Below are 21,559 nucleotides of genomic sequence, written 5' to 3'. Positions count from 1 at the left end.
TGGGCCACAGTATCGGTGTGTAGATTTTGTCAGTCTTTTGGCGAACGTATTCGTGCGGTGCTTTGCCCCTAACCGTGCACTCTGCTGTACATTCCGTTTGTCTGTCCGGGGAAGAACGCGTGTGGACCGTGGGCGCCGTGTATTCCGGGTCCACGTCACTCTCGAGAGGCGTGCAGCCGTGCACACACGCGAAGGGCCTGCGTGTACAAACACTCGCCGGGCGCTGTGTGTTATCAGCGACCCTTTGGCAAATACGCGTTTGGCCCCGCGGGGTCAGCTCTCCCTTTCTGCTTGCCTGCCACCCCCCACCACGCTTCCCCCAACAGCCTGCATCTGCACCACGTGAAAACGACCTGCTATGGTATGCATACAGATTAAATAGCGTCCTGTGTATTTTGCATTCTCCGCGATTGCACGATTCAAATCAGATTCATGCGCACCGAAAATTGCCCTTCTCTCTCCCTCTCTCTCTCTCTCTCTCTCTCTCTCTCTCTCGTGATCGCAGCTTTGTCGCAATATCTCTGTACTTTTCGTGCAAATTAAGCAACCCTTCGCTCGATTCTTAATTTTTTCCCTGAAGAATTATAAGAATTGTTTCTTGTCTCTTGTAACTCTATCGGAGAAATATATATATATATATCTATGTGGCGGAGAGAAAAAACTCAAGTTGGATCCAGAAAAACTGTCCATATAAAAAGAGTTTTCGAGCGTGACGAATGATTGAGACTGCAAACCGCGTGAAAGAAATTTCCCTGACAGTTTTAATCTTGCGTGTGACAGTAACATCGGAAGAAGTAGAATTCCAGATGACAAACGAGCCAAAGCGGCGCAGCTACGGTCACTCGACAAGAATAATCGTTTTCCAATTGAAATCCAATAGCAACTTTCGTCACAGCCGCGTGTCACCTTTTCGAGTGTCCCTTTTCCACAACGCTTCCCATTGATCACCATTGTAAAGTGTTCCTGACGTAGATTATGGAGAAACTCCCGTATAAGATTTGGACTGGAGGGAACCAAGACGGGATGAGGGATATTATATATATATATATATATATACGAAAAAACATCAACATATCAGGTACTTGCTCGTAGTCCCTTTATTATAGAGATATATATATATATATATATATATATACATTTAACGCAACACTTCTATAGATTTTTTTATACGAAGAAATATCGCGAAGCTGTATTAAATTTCGAAAGCCATTGATCACGTGGTAAACTGTCACTGACAGGGATTATGCCAGAGTTTGGATTGGCCGAAGAAAAAGTCGCAGTTATTTCAGGATAAGGAACACTTGTCGCGTCCTTGAACGGAGAAAGATTTTTAGAGAATTTAAATATGGTGTGGGAGAAGCGTGCTGCTGCTACCAGCAGAGACACACGTCCTGGCGCGGCGCCACACACTCCGTGTGTCGGCCAACATAAATCTAGTTGGTGCTAGCGCGGAGAAAGAGAGAATCTACAATTCTAAAGCTTTCCATAAAACACTCGACAAAACGCTTAGCCCGCACTTTTCGAGTGGCTACCCGGCTCTCCAGGTTTTCAACCCCCTCCGGACCCTCGTCGTCCCCCTCGCGCCTTCCACGATTTTTCGCGCGGCTCCCGCCGCTGCTCTGCGACTCGTCGATCTGTTGAAATATGTAAAACCGTGTAACCTCTTCAATTTACATAGGCTCCGCATGTATAGGGGATGAAAAGTGGCTCGTCGACTAATTGATAATATTCTGCTCTTTCTTACTCGTTGCTATGGGATATATTTATATATATATATAGTAGATGTAATTCGTTAAAAAGGACTGTGGATTATTTGACAAACAAGCGGATTAAAGCTGTAGGATGCAAAAAGTAAGAGGCAAAAAGATGCGAGTAGAAGGAGGAAGAAACACTCGTGTTTACACGATGATTGTCCCACGTGATAGACCTTCATCATCGCACGCGACGAAAGGCCAACATTTAGAGGCGACACATAAATACACGTGTACGGTTGTTGATGCAACCAACGGCTCTTTCTTACCAGCGCCGACGATTATCTCCGATATGCTCGGCCCGTTTTTCTTACGTTTTTTTTTCTCATTTTGCCATCATGGCACTCAGTGCTTGATCCGCTGCGACTACATTGCCACTGGTATTTCAGAGCGCGCTGAACAAACAAACGCCGATAAAAGTACACGGGTTATACGGTACATCTGGAAGTAGGAACCATCAGTCACGAAGCATCTGCGAGGCACTTGCTCCCCCTCTGCGTCCCTTGGTTTCTTCTTCTTCTTCTTCGTCTTGCTCGCTCGCTCGCTCCTCTCTCCTCTCCATTAGCCATCCCCCTTTGCTCTTTCTCGCACTCCTCGCATCCCGAACACACATTCTTCCTCGCGCCAGGGTGTCACGAAAATCTTGTATCCATCCACTGCTAAGAAGCAATTTGTCATCGCTGGTATAAATATCGTGACGATACCCCTTATTTCTATACATCCATTCGGTATACAACTCGTGTTTTCTGTATTATGTAACAAAAAAGTATTGAAATTAATTATTTTTATTGTACTCGTCGAGATGGTTTGGAACAAAATGCTGGGATTGAAATTTTAGAATCTCTAAGAATTGTCAATAATTTATCGCAATAGTTGGACGATGGATGGAAGATTGCTCGAACGAAGCCGAGACGGAAAATTGGTCGGAACTACCCCTTGAGTGCAGGAAGCATAGGCTTATCTTTATTTAGTGTAACCACACGTCGACGCCGGGGGAGTAAGTTAAAAAGTTGGTCCAATAAAGTCCCAAGGCCATTTGTCAAGTGGGGCACGGCTGCCCCCGGGGGTCGTTACGAAATGTATGTAAAACATATCCAGCCACAGCAGTTCGTAAGCCATAACCGTTGCTTGATGGGTTGGCATCTAAAATAATAAAAGTTGCCTTCGTCATTTGTCAACGCTTCCTCTAAGGAGGCCGCGCGACGACTTCCACTCCCACAGCCACCTAGTAATTTCGCGATGTCGCAGCTGTGCTCTCTGCTACTACCCCCAACCCCCGAGAACTCCTTAAAACTCGTCTCGATTCCAAACTCTCCCGCGATACTCCCCCCCCCCCTCCCCCCTCCATCCCCATTCATTTCGTCAAAAGCATTTCACGTACGTATACTTATATGTATATATATATATATATATATGTGATACAACTCCCTCGTAATTTCACCACTCATCATTACACCATCCACACGTATACAAACACCAAGAACCTTACTACACAAAACATTGACAGTGTACGAGTAACAAGCACAAAAAGAATTATTCTCTCGGACCATATACACCATATATATAATTATCAGGTATAATTAAAAAAATTCGGCAATCTTCGTAAGTGCGTGGCAGATGTTAGAGCAATCATCATGAAACCGTCATTGGCCTGGTCTTATATTACAGCTTATAATCAAGTAACATTTATGAAAGTCCCTTGTACGACGCGAGGAATACCAATGATCTCGGGACTATATATATATATATATATAGACGCGGAGTGCAGAGGAGGAAGGGTGGTTTTTACGAGGCGCAAGCATTTTAAGTAAGACACGCGTCGTGATCGAGAAAGGATAAGTGAAGTTTCTCGGGTGGTTGTCGGCTGATCGCGAGCGTTTCTTCGGTTAGCCGTAGCCGCTCTTCAAGGTGACGCACAATGACGCGTTCCGTAGTTTATGCGTGGTCGCCTTAATCCTCGGTCAGACGAGAGGGGCGTCTTAAAGTGAAATAATAAATAAAATAATATATTCTACGCCAATGCCGACGCGCGGCCAGGCAATAATCTACAGGAACGAATGTGCCAGACGACTTTTATGAAACGATCCACGGGAGCCGTATACCGTATAACCAGCCGTATAACACAGCCCATAGAGCATGGGTGTACGTGTGCACGCGCGTGTGTGTATTCCCCGAGAGCGAAGGTGGGCGCGCGTGCATACACGAGCTCGAATAAAATTCTAACCCTTTTTGGAGCAGAGGGCGCGAGAGCCAAGATGGAAGCGGCAGGATAAAACGTTAAATACGACCGCTGAACACCGGGGGCCGACAATAAAATCCTCGTAAACCATTCGCTCGAATAATACACCTGCTTGGCCACTTCCCTGCCTACCGTTCCCCTCCATCTCCAATAATGTCCAAACCTCCTCTAAAAACTACCTAATTTTTTCCTCATTAGCCAATATTGTTTTCTCTGCTCCACTCGTAAATTAATAAAATCATTTGTGGAGAGCGCGGCCACTCGTTAAACTTTTACATGTAACGTATATACTCCACAGAGATTTCTGCGGCTCCCCCCTCCTCTTAATCATTCTAGTTTTTTTTTCTTTTTTCGGAACAGTCAGTCACTGTCATTTTGCCTCGGAACCTTTGCGAGTCTCGACGTGTAGAGTCTCGAGAAAAAGAGAAATTCGCCAGTGTACAGTATATATATATACGTATATATTAGAGTCCAATAGCTGCTTTTCTCCTTATTCCTCTTTTTCTCATCCCCGATTTACACGTCATTTCTGCATTGAAAGAATGATCGAGTACTCACCCCGTGAAATAAGTGCGTAAGCACCAGGAGTAAGCCGTAAGCGAGCGTATAGGAGCGCACTCGATTATTCCAGTTTATTTCAAAGCAGCCCTTCTCTCACATTGCGCTAATGTATTTCTTTCAGAGCAGCATTGAGCTCGTCGACGTTTCAATTCGGTCCATTCAGAGGTCCTCGCGCTATTCGCTGAGAAACACTCAGCCTATCAATCTAACCTAGCGAGCGCGCGTATCGTGAATTTTCACAAGATTCGATTCCACTTATAGGTGACTAGGAACTTTTCCCCCTCCCCCCTCCCTTTTTCACGCCTTTCCTCGACTCGATCAATTATTTCGTGACAAGTTGCCAAAAGTTTTGCTCGTCCATATTCGCGCACGCACCCATATAACGCGTTAAGCGTCTCTCTCACTTTGATTAGGATTTTTAAAATTAATTTTGCGTTCATCGTGCACGGTGCGCGTCCCGTTGAGAGAAAGGCGCAGGACGCGTGGTGAGACACGTGGTAACAAGGGGTTAGCGTGCATGCACATACCTCGTCGTTGTTCCATTGTCTATGCGATGCCGACAAAGGGACTCCAGACTGCAAGGGGAGTCACTTTAAACCCCGTGGATCGCTAAACATTTCATTTCGCATCCCTCGAAACGTTTAATATCGGCTCAGGTGTGTCCCGCTCGGTCCAAACCACGGTGGCTCCTGTGTGTTTTTGTGCTTTGCTCGATACACGTCGAATCCATTTAAATCTACCCCTTATATACATATATATATATATATATATATATATGTATACGTATAGGAAGAAGAAACGAGGAAAATTATCCAATACAGAGTGATTTTTACAAGTACAAAAGAGTCCCGAGGCGATATACGAGCGGGATAGTTTAATTTCGTGCCCTGTTTGGAATTAGGCAGGGAATTAGGCTATAAAGCACAGGTCCGGAAACGAGTTCACGGATTTAAAGACCGCGTCAAGCCGAATTGACTTTCCCTTTGAATCTGCTTATCCCGATGTCTACTTATTCCTATCCCCTTATGGGCCGTGAATAGGCAGAGGATAAACTCGCAGCCAATAAAGGACGCGTCTGAATAATTTTCATGTTTCGAGCAAAGTCCAAAAGATGCTGATACACACCATACGCGAGTGGGAAAATATTTAAATGTAAGTGTTTAGATTTCAGTTTTCTCTATAGGTTCGAGCAGGTTGATTTTTTTTTTGTAATATCGTGAAAATATAACGTGAAATTGATAAATTTGAGTTTGTACGTCGTGGAATAAACAATTCTCATAGTTACGATCCGATAAATCGCGGGAGGAAGAGAGTAGGAGCAGTAACGAGCGGTACATATATATATATATATATATATATATATAAAAGCAAGAACCCTTACGAGTCGTATTGAAGATCGGAAACTTTCATTACACGAGTAGCTGACTTTCTCTTTCACCCTATTGCGATCTTCGTTTACATTTATGATTTAATATGATCGCCCATTGTTGCCAGCCCTCCTGTGCTCCACTATGTTGTCTCCCTTATACCCGCTACGAATATCTTGTTCTTCGTTCTCGTTACCAATGTAATTTGAACAGGGTTTATTGTTGCTTCGTACCACAAGAATTCTCCTCGTTCTCCGTTTACCTCTTTATCATATTGGCCGCGTGTTATATCTGTGTATATGTGTAATATATACATATATAGCGTTTATACGCGTCATTCGAAGCTCGGCGACGTTGAGGAAGAAAAGAAGAATTATTGAGAAAAATGATTACGAAGCTGAATAAGAAATTAAAGAGCGTGACCGTAAATGGTAAAGAACGCTAAATAAAACGAATTGCATCGAAACGAAGACAACGCAGAGGCGAGCACAAAGCGAGAGCGTGCGCGGAATATTAAATTCACGCAGAATTCGACGAACTTTTCACCGAAGCATTATGGCATGGCTATCTGGATGATGTAGCACCGAAGTTGGCAAGACTTTTCCAAGCCATCCCGTATACTCCCTATCTCTCGCATGCGCATTTTCCATCTTCCTCTCTCTCTCTCTCTCTTACAACCACCACCACCTACCTACACCGAAACTCCCTCCTTTTCCCAACATAGCTTTCAGGGTAGCAATCTTTTATTATTAGCGCAGGCTTTACCAGACAATGAAACGAAAGGAACGGAATATGATATTGTAGTACAGAGGCCCAGCGGAAAGGGAAGCTATTGTCGGTCTCTTTGAATTTTAAAGTCAACGATCGATACGGCTCTGGGGATGCGCCTTTAGCCATATAAACCTATACCCCCACCCCTCTCTCTCTCTCTCTCTCACTCACCTCCACCATCATCTCTCATACGGACCATCATCCTCCCTTCTCGCGAATACCCACCCCCACCCCTCTCCTTCAGTTTCCTCGGTACAAGATACCAGCCGAATCTACGAATGTTCCTGCCAAGGCTAATATACGATACGTGCTTCCGGAAAGAATTATTCATTTTTTCTCTACACGTGTATAATAACTATATATATATATGATACTATCGTTCTCTCAATCGGAGTGAGATTTTTATCACGTTTTAAGAATTTTTTCATTATTATTAATCACTGCGACGTGGTGGTGACGCGTAGGCAAGTGGACGTAGTCCGTCGAGATGGTTTCGCTCGGATATCCACACATATACACCAACACACATACATTGAGAGGGGGTGAATTTGAACGTTCGCGTTCCTGCTCCGAGACTGACTCTTGGCTCCCCCCGAGCGTAACTGAGTCGCGCAGCCCGTCACCAAATTGTCGGCACTAATGATAAATTGCGCCCTCGGCCCGTACACTGCGACTCGCTCTCGGGGAATCAAATTGCAATTTGTTATTTGTAATTCCGAGTGTCGCCTAATATACTCCCGACGCGCGCGTTCCTATCTACCATCCAGCAGCAGCAGCCCCCATCCGGAGAAGAGTTAGAAATTAACCGAAGCTTGATGAGAAAGCCGTGAAGGTGAGAGAAGAGGGGGTGACCATCCCTGTACCGAAATAAACCCCTGCCACCCACCTAAATAATAGCAATTAAGAATGGATGCCTTTACCCCCACCACACACGCAAAAACTCATCCTCCCCTAACTCATCGTATGGTTAATCGACGTTTCTTTCATTCCAGTGATTTACTTGGATGCTTAAGTTTTATACTTATTCTTTTCTTCTTCTTCTTCGTCTTCTCCCTTCCGGGGCGGAAGAAGATTAGCAGTGTCTTCAAACTGTTCATCACATCAGAGCTAAAATGGAAAAGTTGGCCGGAGAAGAAGTGAGAGAAATCTATCAGAATCCGTAAGAGGGTCTTGATCGGTGGCTGAGTAGGCAAATATTCGATTTTGTCTATTCAATTTTGCAGAAAAATAGCACGCGACCCTCTCTCGTCTCGGTCTTTCAGGCAAATATTATCACAGAGAGTCTCGCACGCCGAAGAAAAAGAATAAGTTCGATCAGTCAGAGGGTGGCAGTTACCGTTTCGGTTATAGCTTTCGGAAGCGTCGTCGAATCCTATTCTTGCGCAAACCCGATAAGGTCCCTTTCATATGCGTGTATTTTTTTTCCACGCGTCACACGAGTTCATTTGACTTTGTCGCGGGGGTATTTTTCTCTCTCCGTCCAGTCACAACCCAGTGATTATTTCCATCGGCGATTTTTGTACCTCGTTGTTCGAGTTAGCAGTGTTTTTATTGCAACGTGTAATTTGCCACATGCTAGTCATCCATGAATAATGTAAATTTAGTCATTTGTGCGCACAGGGATGAATTTTATAAGGTTTTTTATTCGACATATTTTTCTTCGATCTGCCGACTACATTGAGCGAAGGCTGGGGGTGTAAAAGGGGATTGGTGAGTTTATTTGCGTTTTGCCTGCCGGCTGAGCATCGAGGCGTTCAGAAAAGCCAAGGGCAGTGCGAGAGATCGAACTGGAGACTTATCGTTCTCGAGCCCCGAACGCAACTTCCATCTACCGTTCAACCCCTCTTTACCCCACATTGCACACTAGGCCTCTAGGGCCGCAATGTGTGCGCGTGTGTGTGTGTGTGTGCGCGTAAAGGGGTAAATCGCAATGGAATTATTTATTCTCTTCCACGCGATCGCCAGGCAACTTTGCTCTTTTCACTCCAATATATATTTAAATATATATATATATAGTCTCTGAAAATCCATAAAATATCATGTATTATTTCAACGAGATAGAAACAAAATTATTCTTTTGTTTCTGTTTTTTGTAAACAGGAAGCTAGTGTGATGAGAGAAAGAACATTCTTAAGAATCACACGTGTGTATAGCAAGAGACAATATATAAAAGGAGAGTAGAAGGTAAAAGGCCAAAGGGCGTGGAAAGTATTTGGGCATCGCACCCTTCCGTGGCTTTTACCGCGAAAACGCGAAACGAGCTCGAAGCGGGGGAGTAGGTACGTAAAAAAATCCACCAGGGAGCGGAATTGGGGTAAAAACGGGGCGGCGATTCACTGGCGAATCCCTCGCAGATCGACTCCATCCGGAACCGCGATAAGCCCCATTTCGTCGCTTTTTCCTGGATAGTGCCGAGAGAAAATAAGAGAGAAAAGAGAGGGGTCGAGTCCCGTAACGACCATCGATAGCCCTTAATCGAATCATCCACACTACCCGCCACAATGCTGGAAAGTGATTTTTATTTTCCACTGATACTGATTTATACCGATCCTCGTGCATCTTTCGGCTCTTTCCATTTACTATTTTCCCACTATCTCGTCCCGTATATGACTCGCTCGTGTCGAGATAGGCCAGAAATAGAGATATCGACGAGTTCTATAAAAAGAAAGTAGAAAACTGCCGAGCCTATTTTGCTTTACGACAGCAATCGAGCTTTTCTATACGACCTACTATATTATGTTTATAATATATATATATATATATATATATTATATAGATAATAGTTAATTTCGAATCAAACCAGACTATCGAGAGAGAAAAGAAATATTTCGTACAAGAAACTGTATCATAGTCAACATTGAAAAACAAAGTTGAAGAAATAATAATAATAACGTGGATGCACAGAGGCTCGTACTAGGCGACTCACAGCTGGCTAACGATAAGTATATATATATAGAAGAACGCGTGCGCGTACGATTTGCTGGAGGGTTGCCCATCGGTGGTTATCTCTCCGTTACGCGTAGGCAGGCATATGCCATAGAGCCGACGAGAAGGGCGGGGGTCATAATTTTCAGATTTATGTACAAATGTTTCTCGCGGGCCGCTGCTCTTGGGGAAGATGCCTATCGTAAAGTTTCGCGAAATTGAAAAATGCTTTCTATCCCTCGTAGACGAGAAAGAGATCGAACCATGCACGATGGCCCACCCTACGTCTATCGCTGGGATGAGCCGTGGGACGCAAAACACGCAAATGCTGCCTAGCAAACATCGTCAGCTGCTCCCAAATTCACAGCTCTCCGATTTATATATATATATAAGCCGAAGGAAACACTTGACGCATCGCCAATGGAACAGCAAAATCCTATAAAAATCATTTTATCCTCTGGGATACAGAGAAATTGCGTTAGCCTGATAATAACTGCTTGTCAATATCTTGGAGAACCGCACAACAACGGTAGTTATTAAAAATATTGTGCAATTTGCTTGGTTATATATACATATATATATATATATAACGTTTGCTTTCTCCAATTCCTTTCAGCTATTAAATTGCTAAGTAATTTAACTAAGCATTGCAGCATTATGTTTGTGTCTTTGAGTTTAAATTTTTTATTAACCCTTTCACAGGACGCCGATATAATGACGTGGAAATGAGAAGTATCTCCCTTGAATCTTTAATTATTCAGATCCTTCCTAAGTACATCGCGCGTACACTTAGACAGAATTTTAGAATGTACGAGATGCTCGTGTGCGGATGCCTTTAACTATATGTACAGTCTCTGCCATATTATTCCAGACATCAAAAAGTAAGTCGAACCGAGTGAAAGGCTTGCTTCTTTCTCGCGTAATTATTTACAATTTGTTTCGTTCAGCTGGAAATGGATTTCCGGAACATAATTTTGTTGCGTGAACTATTTCACGTTTTTAGACCGACTCTTATCTTGCGCGTAAAAGCACGTGTCAACGGGTGCGACCGTTGATAATGTGTGTGTACAGCGCACAGCCACGGAAACACGTGCGCGTGAGAGAATGAGAGAATTGGGGGAGGGGGGAATGTGAAAGAGAAAAGGAAGGGAAAGCCAAACGTTGGTGTGTCAGCTTGCGGCTTGCGCTCCCCCTTTTTTTATCTCCCAATTCTATCATCCATTTCCACATTTAACTAACGTTTTGGAGCAACCACTTTTGATTAATTCTATTTTTACTTTCATTCCGCTAAAAATATAATTTTCAAATGCTTCGTAGTCTAATAAAAATATTAGTACAAATCATCAACCACTCGTCTCTTCTTCCAATTATAAACACGAATCAACAAATTACATACAAAATAACAATAATTGAAAGTTATACACAAGTACTCAAATTTCGATCATGTAAAATGTTCAATCACAAGGATTTTTCTTGTACTCGTGGAATTAACCAGGAGGCAGAATAAAGTTGGCGTATATTCTGATGTCGGTTGAAATTCATACTGGCGCTTTGAAAGACACCGCTACTGTAACAAGAAGTAGAAGAAGAAGAAGAAGAGAAGAAGCGGAGGAGGGTGTTGCGAGATGAAGAAAAAGACAAAGAGGGAGAAGAAGAAGAGGTCCCGAAGTCGTTTGCCTAAACAACCGGTTATCTCGGCGACTAATCAGCATTGTCTCCTTAGCACCGAGGAAAGGAACGACCCCCGCAGCGGGGCCTCCGAGGCCAGGACTGGCCCCCGAGAAAACAATTTAGCTCAATCAACATTTCCAGGCGAATCGCAGCCTCGTCTAATTAAACCACTGCTCTGCACTAGCATAAAGTCCGGGTTATTGCCGTTCCAGAATTTGATACCTCCCAACTTAATCCCCTAGACTGAGACTCCTCCTTACCTCTTACGCGTAAATCGTGTACGTTTTACCACTGGCGCATCTCTGTATTCGTGCGTACACGCAGACGATGTGGAGCACGGATAGCGTACCTCCGTCTCATTTCCTGCCCGCGGGGGTCCACAGGGGACGCGTAATTAACTCGATCTTCCGTGCTCTCTCGGAGAAAAGTCACAGCTATACAGCTATGGGTCATCTCTGATGTACGAACCAAAACAAGCTTAAAAATCATTGGAAGAAATATACGCAATCAAAGGTGAAGATCCTATGATGATTCATGACGAACAATCGAATTATTTTCCTTGTATATCCAAGTGTACCGTATATCTATATATGTATATATACTTGTCTCGTCTCATTATTTATCATCGCAACGGTAAATCAATGCATAATACGGTATACCGAGAGTCAACTCGAAGATGTATGATGCATAATTAATTTCAACACTCCCACCCTGTCGGATAGATCGTTCTCTCCCTCTTTTAAAGCGTGTCCAAAATTTGCGCGTTTCATCATTTAGGATTTCGTATGGTATATATAGCTCGGTTTACATCCCTGATTTGGCGCAAGAAAGTGCGAAAGAGCCAGTTGCAAGATACACGGCGTGAAATTAATCTCAATGGTCGACGAGGTCGGATCATTTATCAAGACTCGTTACGAGTGGCGCTCGAGAGGGCATGGCAGGATCCTCGGATTGATATGAAGTTAGTAACGGTAGCCTGTGTATGATTGTGTCATGACTGCTGCTGGGATCTATTAGTCAGTTGGAGGAGCGGGAAAAGAAAGAAAGGTGCGCGTGAGAGAGAGAGAGAGAGAGAGAGAGACACTTGTGCAGGCTTAAGAGAGTTGCGAAACAATGCCAGAGCGATGATTTACCCTCCGCTCTCCCTGTGGGTGGTCTTTGTTCGATTGGACAATCGCAACAAGCTTTAACATTCTCCTTGGACGCGAGGTTTTGTTCGCGCGTCATATCCAATGCGGTGGCTTCGCTTTACTTCCACGCGTGTCTCTCTCTCTTCACCAAAAACCTTCCCTTAATTAAATCGTAGTAAACATATATACACTGAGATGTTACATCAATCTTTTTCATCCCGACGTATAAGTTATTACACCCTGTATATATATATATATACGATTGCCGTGCAAGTGCAGAACAATTATATTCATGGATAACTGGCTATCCATGAGAGGAATCAAAGATATCTGGAATTAATGTGCAAGGTCGAACGAACGTCTTATTTGGACGATCTTATTGACGTCCGTGGAATGCCAGGCATTCGCTGATTGAAATCCAGCAGCCCTTCGTAGTACGGCTATATATATACGGGGTTTGATAAATGTTGTCGGTATCGCGATATGTCGGATAATATTTGTAAGGATCAGTCTCCGGAGTCGAGAGTAAGGAGGGAGGGAGGGAGAGAGAGAGAGAGAGAGAGAGAGAGAGAGAGGATAGTCGCGGAGTTCCTGGGTGAATTCGTGTAGGAGAGCCCTTTTTCTCCACGGCCTTCCAGTAATTTGATTCGAACCTCATCTCACTCCCCTCCTCTATACACTCTTTCTCTCTTCATGGCACATATCAACCCTACTCTATCCCCAGAAAAATCCCAACAACACTCGTGCCATTTTGACGAGGAGTCGACCTTCCATGTAATTTATGGTTTCTTTCGTTTCTCGCGCCACCCATTAAGCTTTCCATTTCTCTTCTGGTGTATATACGCTCGCGCTTACGCCTCTCGCTTTATTAGCCAAGCAGCGTTTATTGTTCTCTTGAAGACCAAATTGCTCCGAGGGAAGAAATGATATCAGGCTAGCGGGAGGTGCATCGATAGACGCAAATCATCCTGGAACGAATTAAATGTTATGGAGAAGATTCGCGTTCACCACAGGTAAATACATGGATGACCCTTTTATTGACTCTGAAATTATAGTAGTTGTGGCCAATTTCACAGTGCAATTTTCTCTGTGAGTTAACAACAGCGCGATTGCCATAATGAACGTCTATTATGACAAACGATTTATCAGTGGATTTTCCAATTTTCTTTTATACTCTTCGGTTCCTGTATACACGAGATAGAGCTGTACGTATATGGTTGGAACAAAAATTCTGTAGCTCGTTTCGAGTCCATTTTGATACGCGTAAGAATCGATGACGGATATATTCGTGTGTGTGCTTTTCTTGCGGTAACTCGATCAGCTGTACACACCTTAATACCAGCGACTGGCTCGCGTAATTATTGACATAACGTCAAAGAGATATGGTTCCTCTGGATGAAATAAGGAATATCCTTTCGAGAGAGAGCTTTCCTCAGGACGAAACTCGTTATGGTAGCCCGGGAACCCCTTTCGCGTCGGATGTCACAGTCCTAAGGGTGGAATTTTCACTCTAAACTCTAGCAGCCGTGTACTTTAGATCGCGTTACTACCCTTCTTGCAAAACCAGCTCGTTTATTATTTCAACTTGCTGCAAATTTCTCACAAGACTCTCTCTCTTCTTCTCCAGCGTTCTATCCTCGTTCCTCTTATAGAACATTGACTGGAGATTCATCATGGATTTTATACACTTTCTTGGAATTTTTATTATCATACATACACACACAAACATATATATATTTATATATATGTGTGTGTGTGTGTGTATAGAGGATAGAGCGATTTCTAGCAAAAGGACATTTTTGCAACGAATGTATATTTCACGAGTGCGATGATTGGTGCATTGTCATCGTGGTAAATTGATTGACGGAGGCAAAGTTGTGTGGATTTTGCGCATATGCAAATAGGAGTATGAGGATGGCCCGTGAGCGTTGTTTATCGGGAAATCTGGCGGCTGGCAGCCGGTCGAAGGGTTGGGGCATACCTTTGCCATTTCGCGGGGTCCTTTGTTCTGTCAAAATTACAATTGATGTCGTTATACTAGCGGGATGTGCTATGCTGGCGATGCTTTTGATTTTTCAACGATCCTATGACTGTCGTTTTTCGAATTAAAAACCTGTATCGATATAACGAAAACCATTTTTGCCCCCTGCTACCTGCCGGATGCCTGGAATTAATAAAATCTAGAAAAGAGATCGTCCCCTCTAATATCGATGACGCACTCACGACGAAATTTATCAAGTTCGCGTTTTCGGCCGCAGTTACGCGCGACAATATATATAATAATGGGATGTAGAGAAATGGCGGCTATTCGCGCGGATGCTATGTCCTGGCAAAACGATCCGAAATACGAGGTTTCCATCTTTCCTTTCGACACGCTGCTCTTAATGAACTCCTGCTGTTCGTGCGGCCGTTTTTGAAGGTATAAGGGAGGGAATCCCTGCGGAGCGCGTCATTACCGAATCAAAATTAAAGCAAAAGACGGCGAAGGTAACGCTCGCACAACCGGCTTATTAGTTTCGTATACGCAAAGCTTCGATACTCTTTGCGTATTCCGCCCTAAAAAGATCATTACGTTCTTTTTTCTCCATCTCGGTTCGCTCAAGACATATATATATATATATATATATATATATATATATACGCGCCTTGATTCTTCAGGGTTCAGCATCATACATATATATATATATATATATACCACTGGTAATTTCGCTCTTGAAAATAATAATAAGATCCACATTGATATTGGAAAATCGACATGAATTTATTCCAAGAACGATGATGCGACTAAGATGGATTTTGCCATGGATAGAGGTGATCTCTGACGTGGGTATAGAGACTCATAGTTAAGCGCGAGCAGGCGTAATAGGGTTGGCGTTGATGGAATTACACAGTTATCGTCGTCTGAAATGGGCGAAGGCAGTTTTCGAGGGTTAAGCCCGTTTTCGAGGCGATCGCACAAGTTCGTCAATCGCTCATCGCAGTCACTAATTATTCGTCGCGCAGGCGTAATGAGAGTCCTGACGCATTAACACCGCGCGTTATATTATATGTGTGTGTAGAGAAGGGGGGAGGGTAAGAGAGATCTGTGCTAGGAATATTGCGCGTTAGCTCAAGTGCGAGCGCAATGGAGCTGCGCGGTACAGACACCTATATACATATATATATATATATGTAGGGCTACGACGCTTCGCATAATATTCTACTAATTACAAATTTAATAACCCAACTGCCTGATCGTGGTCGGTTATTGCCCGCCCACAATATCGTACCATAATCCTATATATATTGCTATTTCATTCCATTTCGAGTCAACTCTTGCAGCGATTCTTCGATGAATCTTCCCCTTTCACGAGTTTTCGAACGTCGATTATTGTTTTTCCTTGCGACCATTTTGCAAGGCGATTCGACCGTTCCGCGTTATTTTGACAGGTAGTCTTAGCGATTCGAAGGACAGGCGAGGAATAACGAAGAATGAAGGCCCAGAGAGAAATCCAACGGTTATCTTAATCGACTCATATTACCAATTAAAATTTAATTATCGCCGGAATTAAGTCTTTACGATGTCCAGGGCTAGCGAAGGAAGTAGCAGGAGCAATATTTGTTATTACGTCCGCTGTTCCCCTATAGCCCGTCCTATCTCGTGGCTACTGTAATTCGCAATAATACCATTCACCACTACTACTATACAAACTGTTGTTATTACTACCATTACCACTCTTTTCTCGTATTTGTATTATTTAACGATGCACCGAAAGCGACATGGTAAAACTATATAGAGGTGTAGTGATAAAAATTGCAAAACGTGGGTAAGTTTTAAAGGTGGAAAAGGGAAGCGAGGTTTCTCTTAGCAGTGCTATAACTTATTGCTCGTAGACGCAGTATTTCTCTCCGGCTCTTTGAAAGCATTTTCTCATTAAAAAATTAAGGGGGTTCGAAGGGAAGAAGCGGCGGCTGGCGAAAGACAAGGAAGAGGAAGAGGAGGGGGGGGGGGACGGGTAGAGAGGGAGAGAGAGAGAGAAGAAGCAGCGTTGACGATGAGGTTGGGGGTTGGAAGCGAGCTCGCGGCTTCGTGTAAAGGTGGAGCGAGGGGGAGAGGATCGGTAAGTGCTCTGCGGCTCCCAGATGCGCCCAATATTATGTTTAATGATATTAACTTCTTACTTAATGGTCCGCGGTTCGATTCGAGGTGCGAAAGAGCCCGCTTCCCAGACCGCGGACGGCTGGAAAGCCGGAAAAGTATACCCCGGAGAATAATTTGCGGCTCGTGAGCTGAAAAAGAAATAAGAGCAGGGAAGACAGGAACGTGGAGGTAGGAGAGACTAAATGGGTAGAGGGAGGCAAATATTTTACACGCTATAATGGAGGACTAATCACTGAAAAGAAATCCATTTTCTCCGAGTAATACAATTCTTTAGATTAGGCTGAATCTACTGCAATTTGCTTTTCGTCTCTCTCGTGTAAAATATTTACACGTGTGCGAACGAACACAAGCCTATACACCCTTTATCACATACTTGTAAAGGAAACGTAATCGATTTTTCTCTCCTTGAATAATTTTAATCAACCAACGAGGCTTGTGTTCTCGAAAGCTCCTCGTTGTTTTATAATGTGACAAATGTAAATTTATAGGTACAAGGTGAATGAGGTAAAAATGGTAAAGCGTACACTGGAGAATAATTTGCGACTCCTGCACAAGAGCGACATAAGTGTGCAATTTAAAGAATACTAATAGCCGGCGAGAGACCCATTTCCACCTTAAACATAAACATTCTTACAAAATAAATCCGTGCTTCTTCGAATGACCCCGGCTATAAAGTTTACGATAAAAGTACGGCCCTTTCCTCTCCTCGCGATAACAAGGAGGGTCCGCGCCAAACCCTTTCCTACGACGAAGTAATTCATTTGTTTTCTGAGCTTTATGGCAGTTCGATGCTTCGCATAAGTCATGTACTACAATAATATTATCGGACACGTTTTCTTCTTTCGATCGAGGAAAACTTATTCTTTTCTATCCTTATATGCGTATGCTGGACTATATATACCAGTGCAAATTATAAACTTCCGTTTTGGGTATTCTTCATCCGTCAGATTAGGCCAAGTTTGGCTGTCTAAAAAAGTTTCCGCAATGTTACGCTCGACTCCCTCCACAGGGACGAGGAGGGTGGCTTCGGCTCACCACACACCATCATCGGAGCTTCTTAATAGCACAGCCGCAAAATCGAGTCGGAAAATCTTAACGATTCCTACCAGGCTACTCTGCCCCGGCTTACGGCATCCAAACAGCATAAAGGCAAGATTAAAAGTTTCCCAGTACGGGAGAGTAATGCCACTTTACCGCTTTAACGAGTGCCATCCTCGTAAAGTCAACCAATAACACGCCTATACAATTATACATACTTAATGACGAAATCTTTTTTCCTCTTTTTCCAAGCATATACGCGGCATACACGAGGAGTATTTAATAGGCCATTACGAAGAAAAAGTAATTAAATTTAGTCATTAAATTAATAAAAGCTAGTCCCTTATTATAAATATAGTATAATATTCGCTTCTCGAGGGTTTATCAGGGATTAATGTAACCAAAATACTCCTGCATCGGAAGGCGGAAAATGTGGAAGAGCCGCGCAATTTAGAATCCGCGCTAGGATGAGAGGGATTGAGGCGAACGCTCGACGCCTCGGAAAATAAGAAACGACGAGCATAGATAATACGCTTTGCTCGTGTGTGAGAGTGAGAGAGAGAGAGAGAGAGAGAGAGAGGAATGGGGAGAAAGAGATTCATTCGCGATGAGGGACCCGGCACTTATCTTCCTACGCGCTCGGTTGCTTCGGATACTAGAATAATTATTTAATTAATACCCTGCGTGGTCCACCTCCGCTTGGTCGATTTAAATCCTCGGATTAATGCGAAACCTTTTCTTACTCTGTCTCTTTTTCTTTGCAGGCTCCGCGAGGAAAGAGGAGACACGGACAGAGCGTTGGCTTTGGACCACAAACCGAGGGACCTCAGCTCGCACAATGGTAAGACACACACACACACACACAACACGTGCAACTTTACAGCCATTACACGCATGTCTCCACTATAATTACAGTGATCGCTCAATAATAGAGAGAATTACCAACGAATTCAACTCGGCCCATTGTTCCATACTTTATTAGTAGGATCAATGAGCAGCGGAATCCGTGGACGATCGAGCGTCTTCTCGAGACATCCGGCGGTCATCCTAATTAGACTCATTTACCGCGAAACGCTACTTATCGTGTCACCTCCACCCACGCGAGATTTTCATTTTCTCCTCTTTCGGAATTAATTGTTAAACGAGACTCATCAGCCTCGAAGATTGGTTAAATATATTGTTTCATGTAGAATAACCGATTTTACAGCGAGCTTTCTTCGAATGTAGAGTTTTTTCTCGCTCCACTGGTCATTCCTTCTTTCTGGCTTTGCCTCGAGCAGATTATAAGCGAGTAACGCGAGATTCTTAATCGTTCGACCAGGAGGAGAGGATCTTTCGATCGGGTTCGACTTGGAAGAGAAGCCACGCGGAAAATATCTCTTGAACGGCTTGGAACAACGAGTTGTGCGGGTGCGCCCACCCCCCCCCCCCCCCTATTCTCGCTGTCCTGCTTCTCGTTTGTCCCCGACACAGTATAGATGGACCGGTGCTCTTGGAGCCGTTTAGAGCCCCGCAGATTAAGTCCGATATCGGGTTTCACCGCGGCTCTGCCTTTCTTTCGGATTCCCCGTAATATTTTAATCCGTCCGATCGAACCCTTTATTTGCACGGTCCCATAGCTATATACTATATATACTTCCACGGCAAGCACTATCTTGGAGAAGCGCAGAAAAAACTTTAATAGTTATTAATCGTTCGCAGCGTTGCGCAAGTTTATGTTCTCGGGGACAATTGAGTGTGTACTATAAATATCGATGCATCATTGTATACATATATATATATATATATATATATGTATATATATATATACAAAAGATACACTGGTGTGTGGTAAAATAAGATAGCACGGGGTGCTTTTGACGCTTGGTATATATAGCAGAATGGCGTGCATTATCCTTCTCTTTGTATCATTATCTTGTTCTTTGCGCGACGGCCTCAATTACGGGGTTAAAAATGGCGAATGGCGGCGGCGTTCGTACGGCCTCCAGTGACAGCGGTCCGCCCAACATTTATTCGCCTCGATGGGTGTACGTGTCCATTTAACGCAAAGGATGGAAAATTTCGCGCGGATTTCCAGGGAGGAGAGCAGCTCGAGACCCTTGGTCCTGTGCCCTTGGTGCGAGTGTGCTGGTCCCTGCGCGTGTACGTGCAGTGTGTACTCTCGTGTGTCTCGGTCCGATCGCGTTTGGTGTAGAGGCCGAGTGAATCGGAGGCCATGCGTCACCCGGGTCAGCGTAGACCACCGTTGGCCAAACAGTATCCATCCACGTCAGGATTAAAATACTAGGATATCAAATACGCAGGGTGAACGGGCTTGGCGAGAGACAGTGGTCGAGGGTACTGGAGGATGGATAAGGGTGGGGGGGGGGGGGGGGGTAGATAGAATCGAGCAGATCTGGAAAGCGAGCAGTCCGCTTGTTCTCCTCTAAACGGGGATGCGCGAGGGCAAATAAAATCCATCAACTTGTCAGTCGAGTCAATGGACGCACGCTTCTTGTCTTTTGCGGTCGTGCCAAAGTAATCGACCGGTTTGCCTGGAAACCAGTTGTGTTTTATAGAGCTCGAAATTTATTCACCAACTCCACGCTTATCTCGATGTCAGCGCGAGGATATTTAATCCTGACGAAGACCCATTTTTTACTCCGTTTTCTTCATTCTATAAGGATGGGTCTAGGACCAAGGAGGGAATTGTTATTTCGTTGGGAGGATTTGTGGACCGAGTATGAGGATTGTTCATACGATTCTCTCGTGTTGTTTCAGGCTCCTCAAACGGTCACAGTCCTGTTCTGAACCTGTCCAAGGCAGCAGGAAGTGGTAGCGTGGGTGAGCACTCCGGTAGCGAAGCAGGAGCGTCGCAACGTTCTCAGGACGACGAGGAGGAAGACGATAACCTTTCGGAAGACCTCGAGGACGACAACGAGAAGGACGAAGGTATGTTTTTTATTTTTATTATGCAATTTGTAATCAAAAGACCGATGACAATTTATTTACAACGGGAAAACTTGCTCTATTGTGTAACACTTATTATTACAACACGAAGTTATAAATTTGATGCTGAAGAGAAAACAGTCGGTGTTAGATCTATAAAAAAAGGTGTCGCGTTTAAAAATTAAAGATCGCTAGAACCACTGATCCGAGATCAACTGCTAAAGCATGATCGTAAATTTGACATTTGCCAAAAGATGTGGAAGATACGCGGACGTTTACATGCATATGAAAATAATTATATCGGTTTTGCTGGACACGCCACGGTTAAAGATGAGTTCTCCGAGACGGCTCGTGGGTCAGACCGACTCATCGATCATCTCCGCTAAGAGCAGTACAACGTATTCGTGGGGATTCGTCTCTTCCATCGCGTCCTGAGAAACTCGCTTCAGCGGTTGTCAGGTCGTGTCGTCCGCTTCAGCATTGAAATTGGAATCGTTGAAACGCTCTTTTGAGGATCGGATATCATGCGCAGCCGCCTGTTAATCCTCGCCTTTGTCTCTGCTCGCTTCACGAATTCTTCATTTCTCCGTCCCGGTTTCTTCGAACGGCCTCGGGCACCCAACGAGAAAACTGCAGTTATTCTCATCGTTTCTACCAAGTTTTTATCGTTAAAATTCTCTATAAACAATTTAAATAAAAAAAGCCAGTCTCACTGAACATTTATCAAAATCTTTAAAAGAATCAGGTTTTGCTACAAATTTTCTTACCAATGGCTGCTTAACGAAAGAAAACTAATTAGCAGGAACAATACGGTTTGAAATGAGAACCACTGCCGAAACGAGGAGATCATTAGACTCGCATCTTCGTTATTTAGTTCCTTTGGAATAATGAAAGATGACTCGAGATAGCATCTTCATTCAAGCTCTTTTTTTTTAGCGAATTTTATCGAGCTCTCACTCTTGATTCGACGAAGCGACATAATCGCATTGATTTCTAATCGATTCGCTTATTGTCACTAGAACGCGTTAATTGGATGG

The 21,559-nt window shown here is 43.8% G+C and overlaps 1 protein-coding gene across 3 annotated transcripts in view; it reads left to right on the top strand.

The window, feature by feature from the left end:
- Positions 1-21,559, top strand: part of dac (dachshund) — a 195,793-nt gene that overhangs the window by 104,592 nt on the left and 69,642 nt on the right. For all 3 annotated transcript variants that reach the window (XM_066742286.1, XM_066742284.1, XM_066742283.1), the window contains 2 exons: positions 18,359-18,435; positions 20,355-20,525. In XM_066742286.1, the coding sequence (XP_066598383.1) occupies positions 18,359-18,435; positions 20,355-20,525 (248 nt within the window). The remainder of the gene's footprint in view (positions 1-18,358; positions 18,436-20,354; positions 20,526-21,559) is intronic.

Source organism: Prorops nasuta, unplaced genomic scaffold (assembly GCF_024137725.1).
Source record: "Prorops nasuta isolate Cenicafe-Biocafe unplaced genomic scaffold, Cenicafe_Pnas_1.2 PNAS00027, whole genome shotgun sequence".
In the NCBI taxonomy this organism is placed as follows: domain Eukaryota; kingdom Metazoa; phylum Arthropoda; class Insecta; order Hymenoptera; family Bethylidae; genus Prorops; species Prorops nasuta.
The sequence above is the reverse complement of the archived record's forward strand: the minus strand, read 5'-3'. Positions and strand labels throughout refer to the sequence as shown.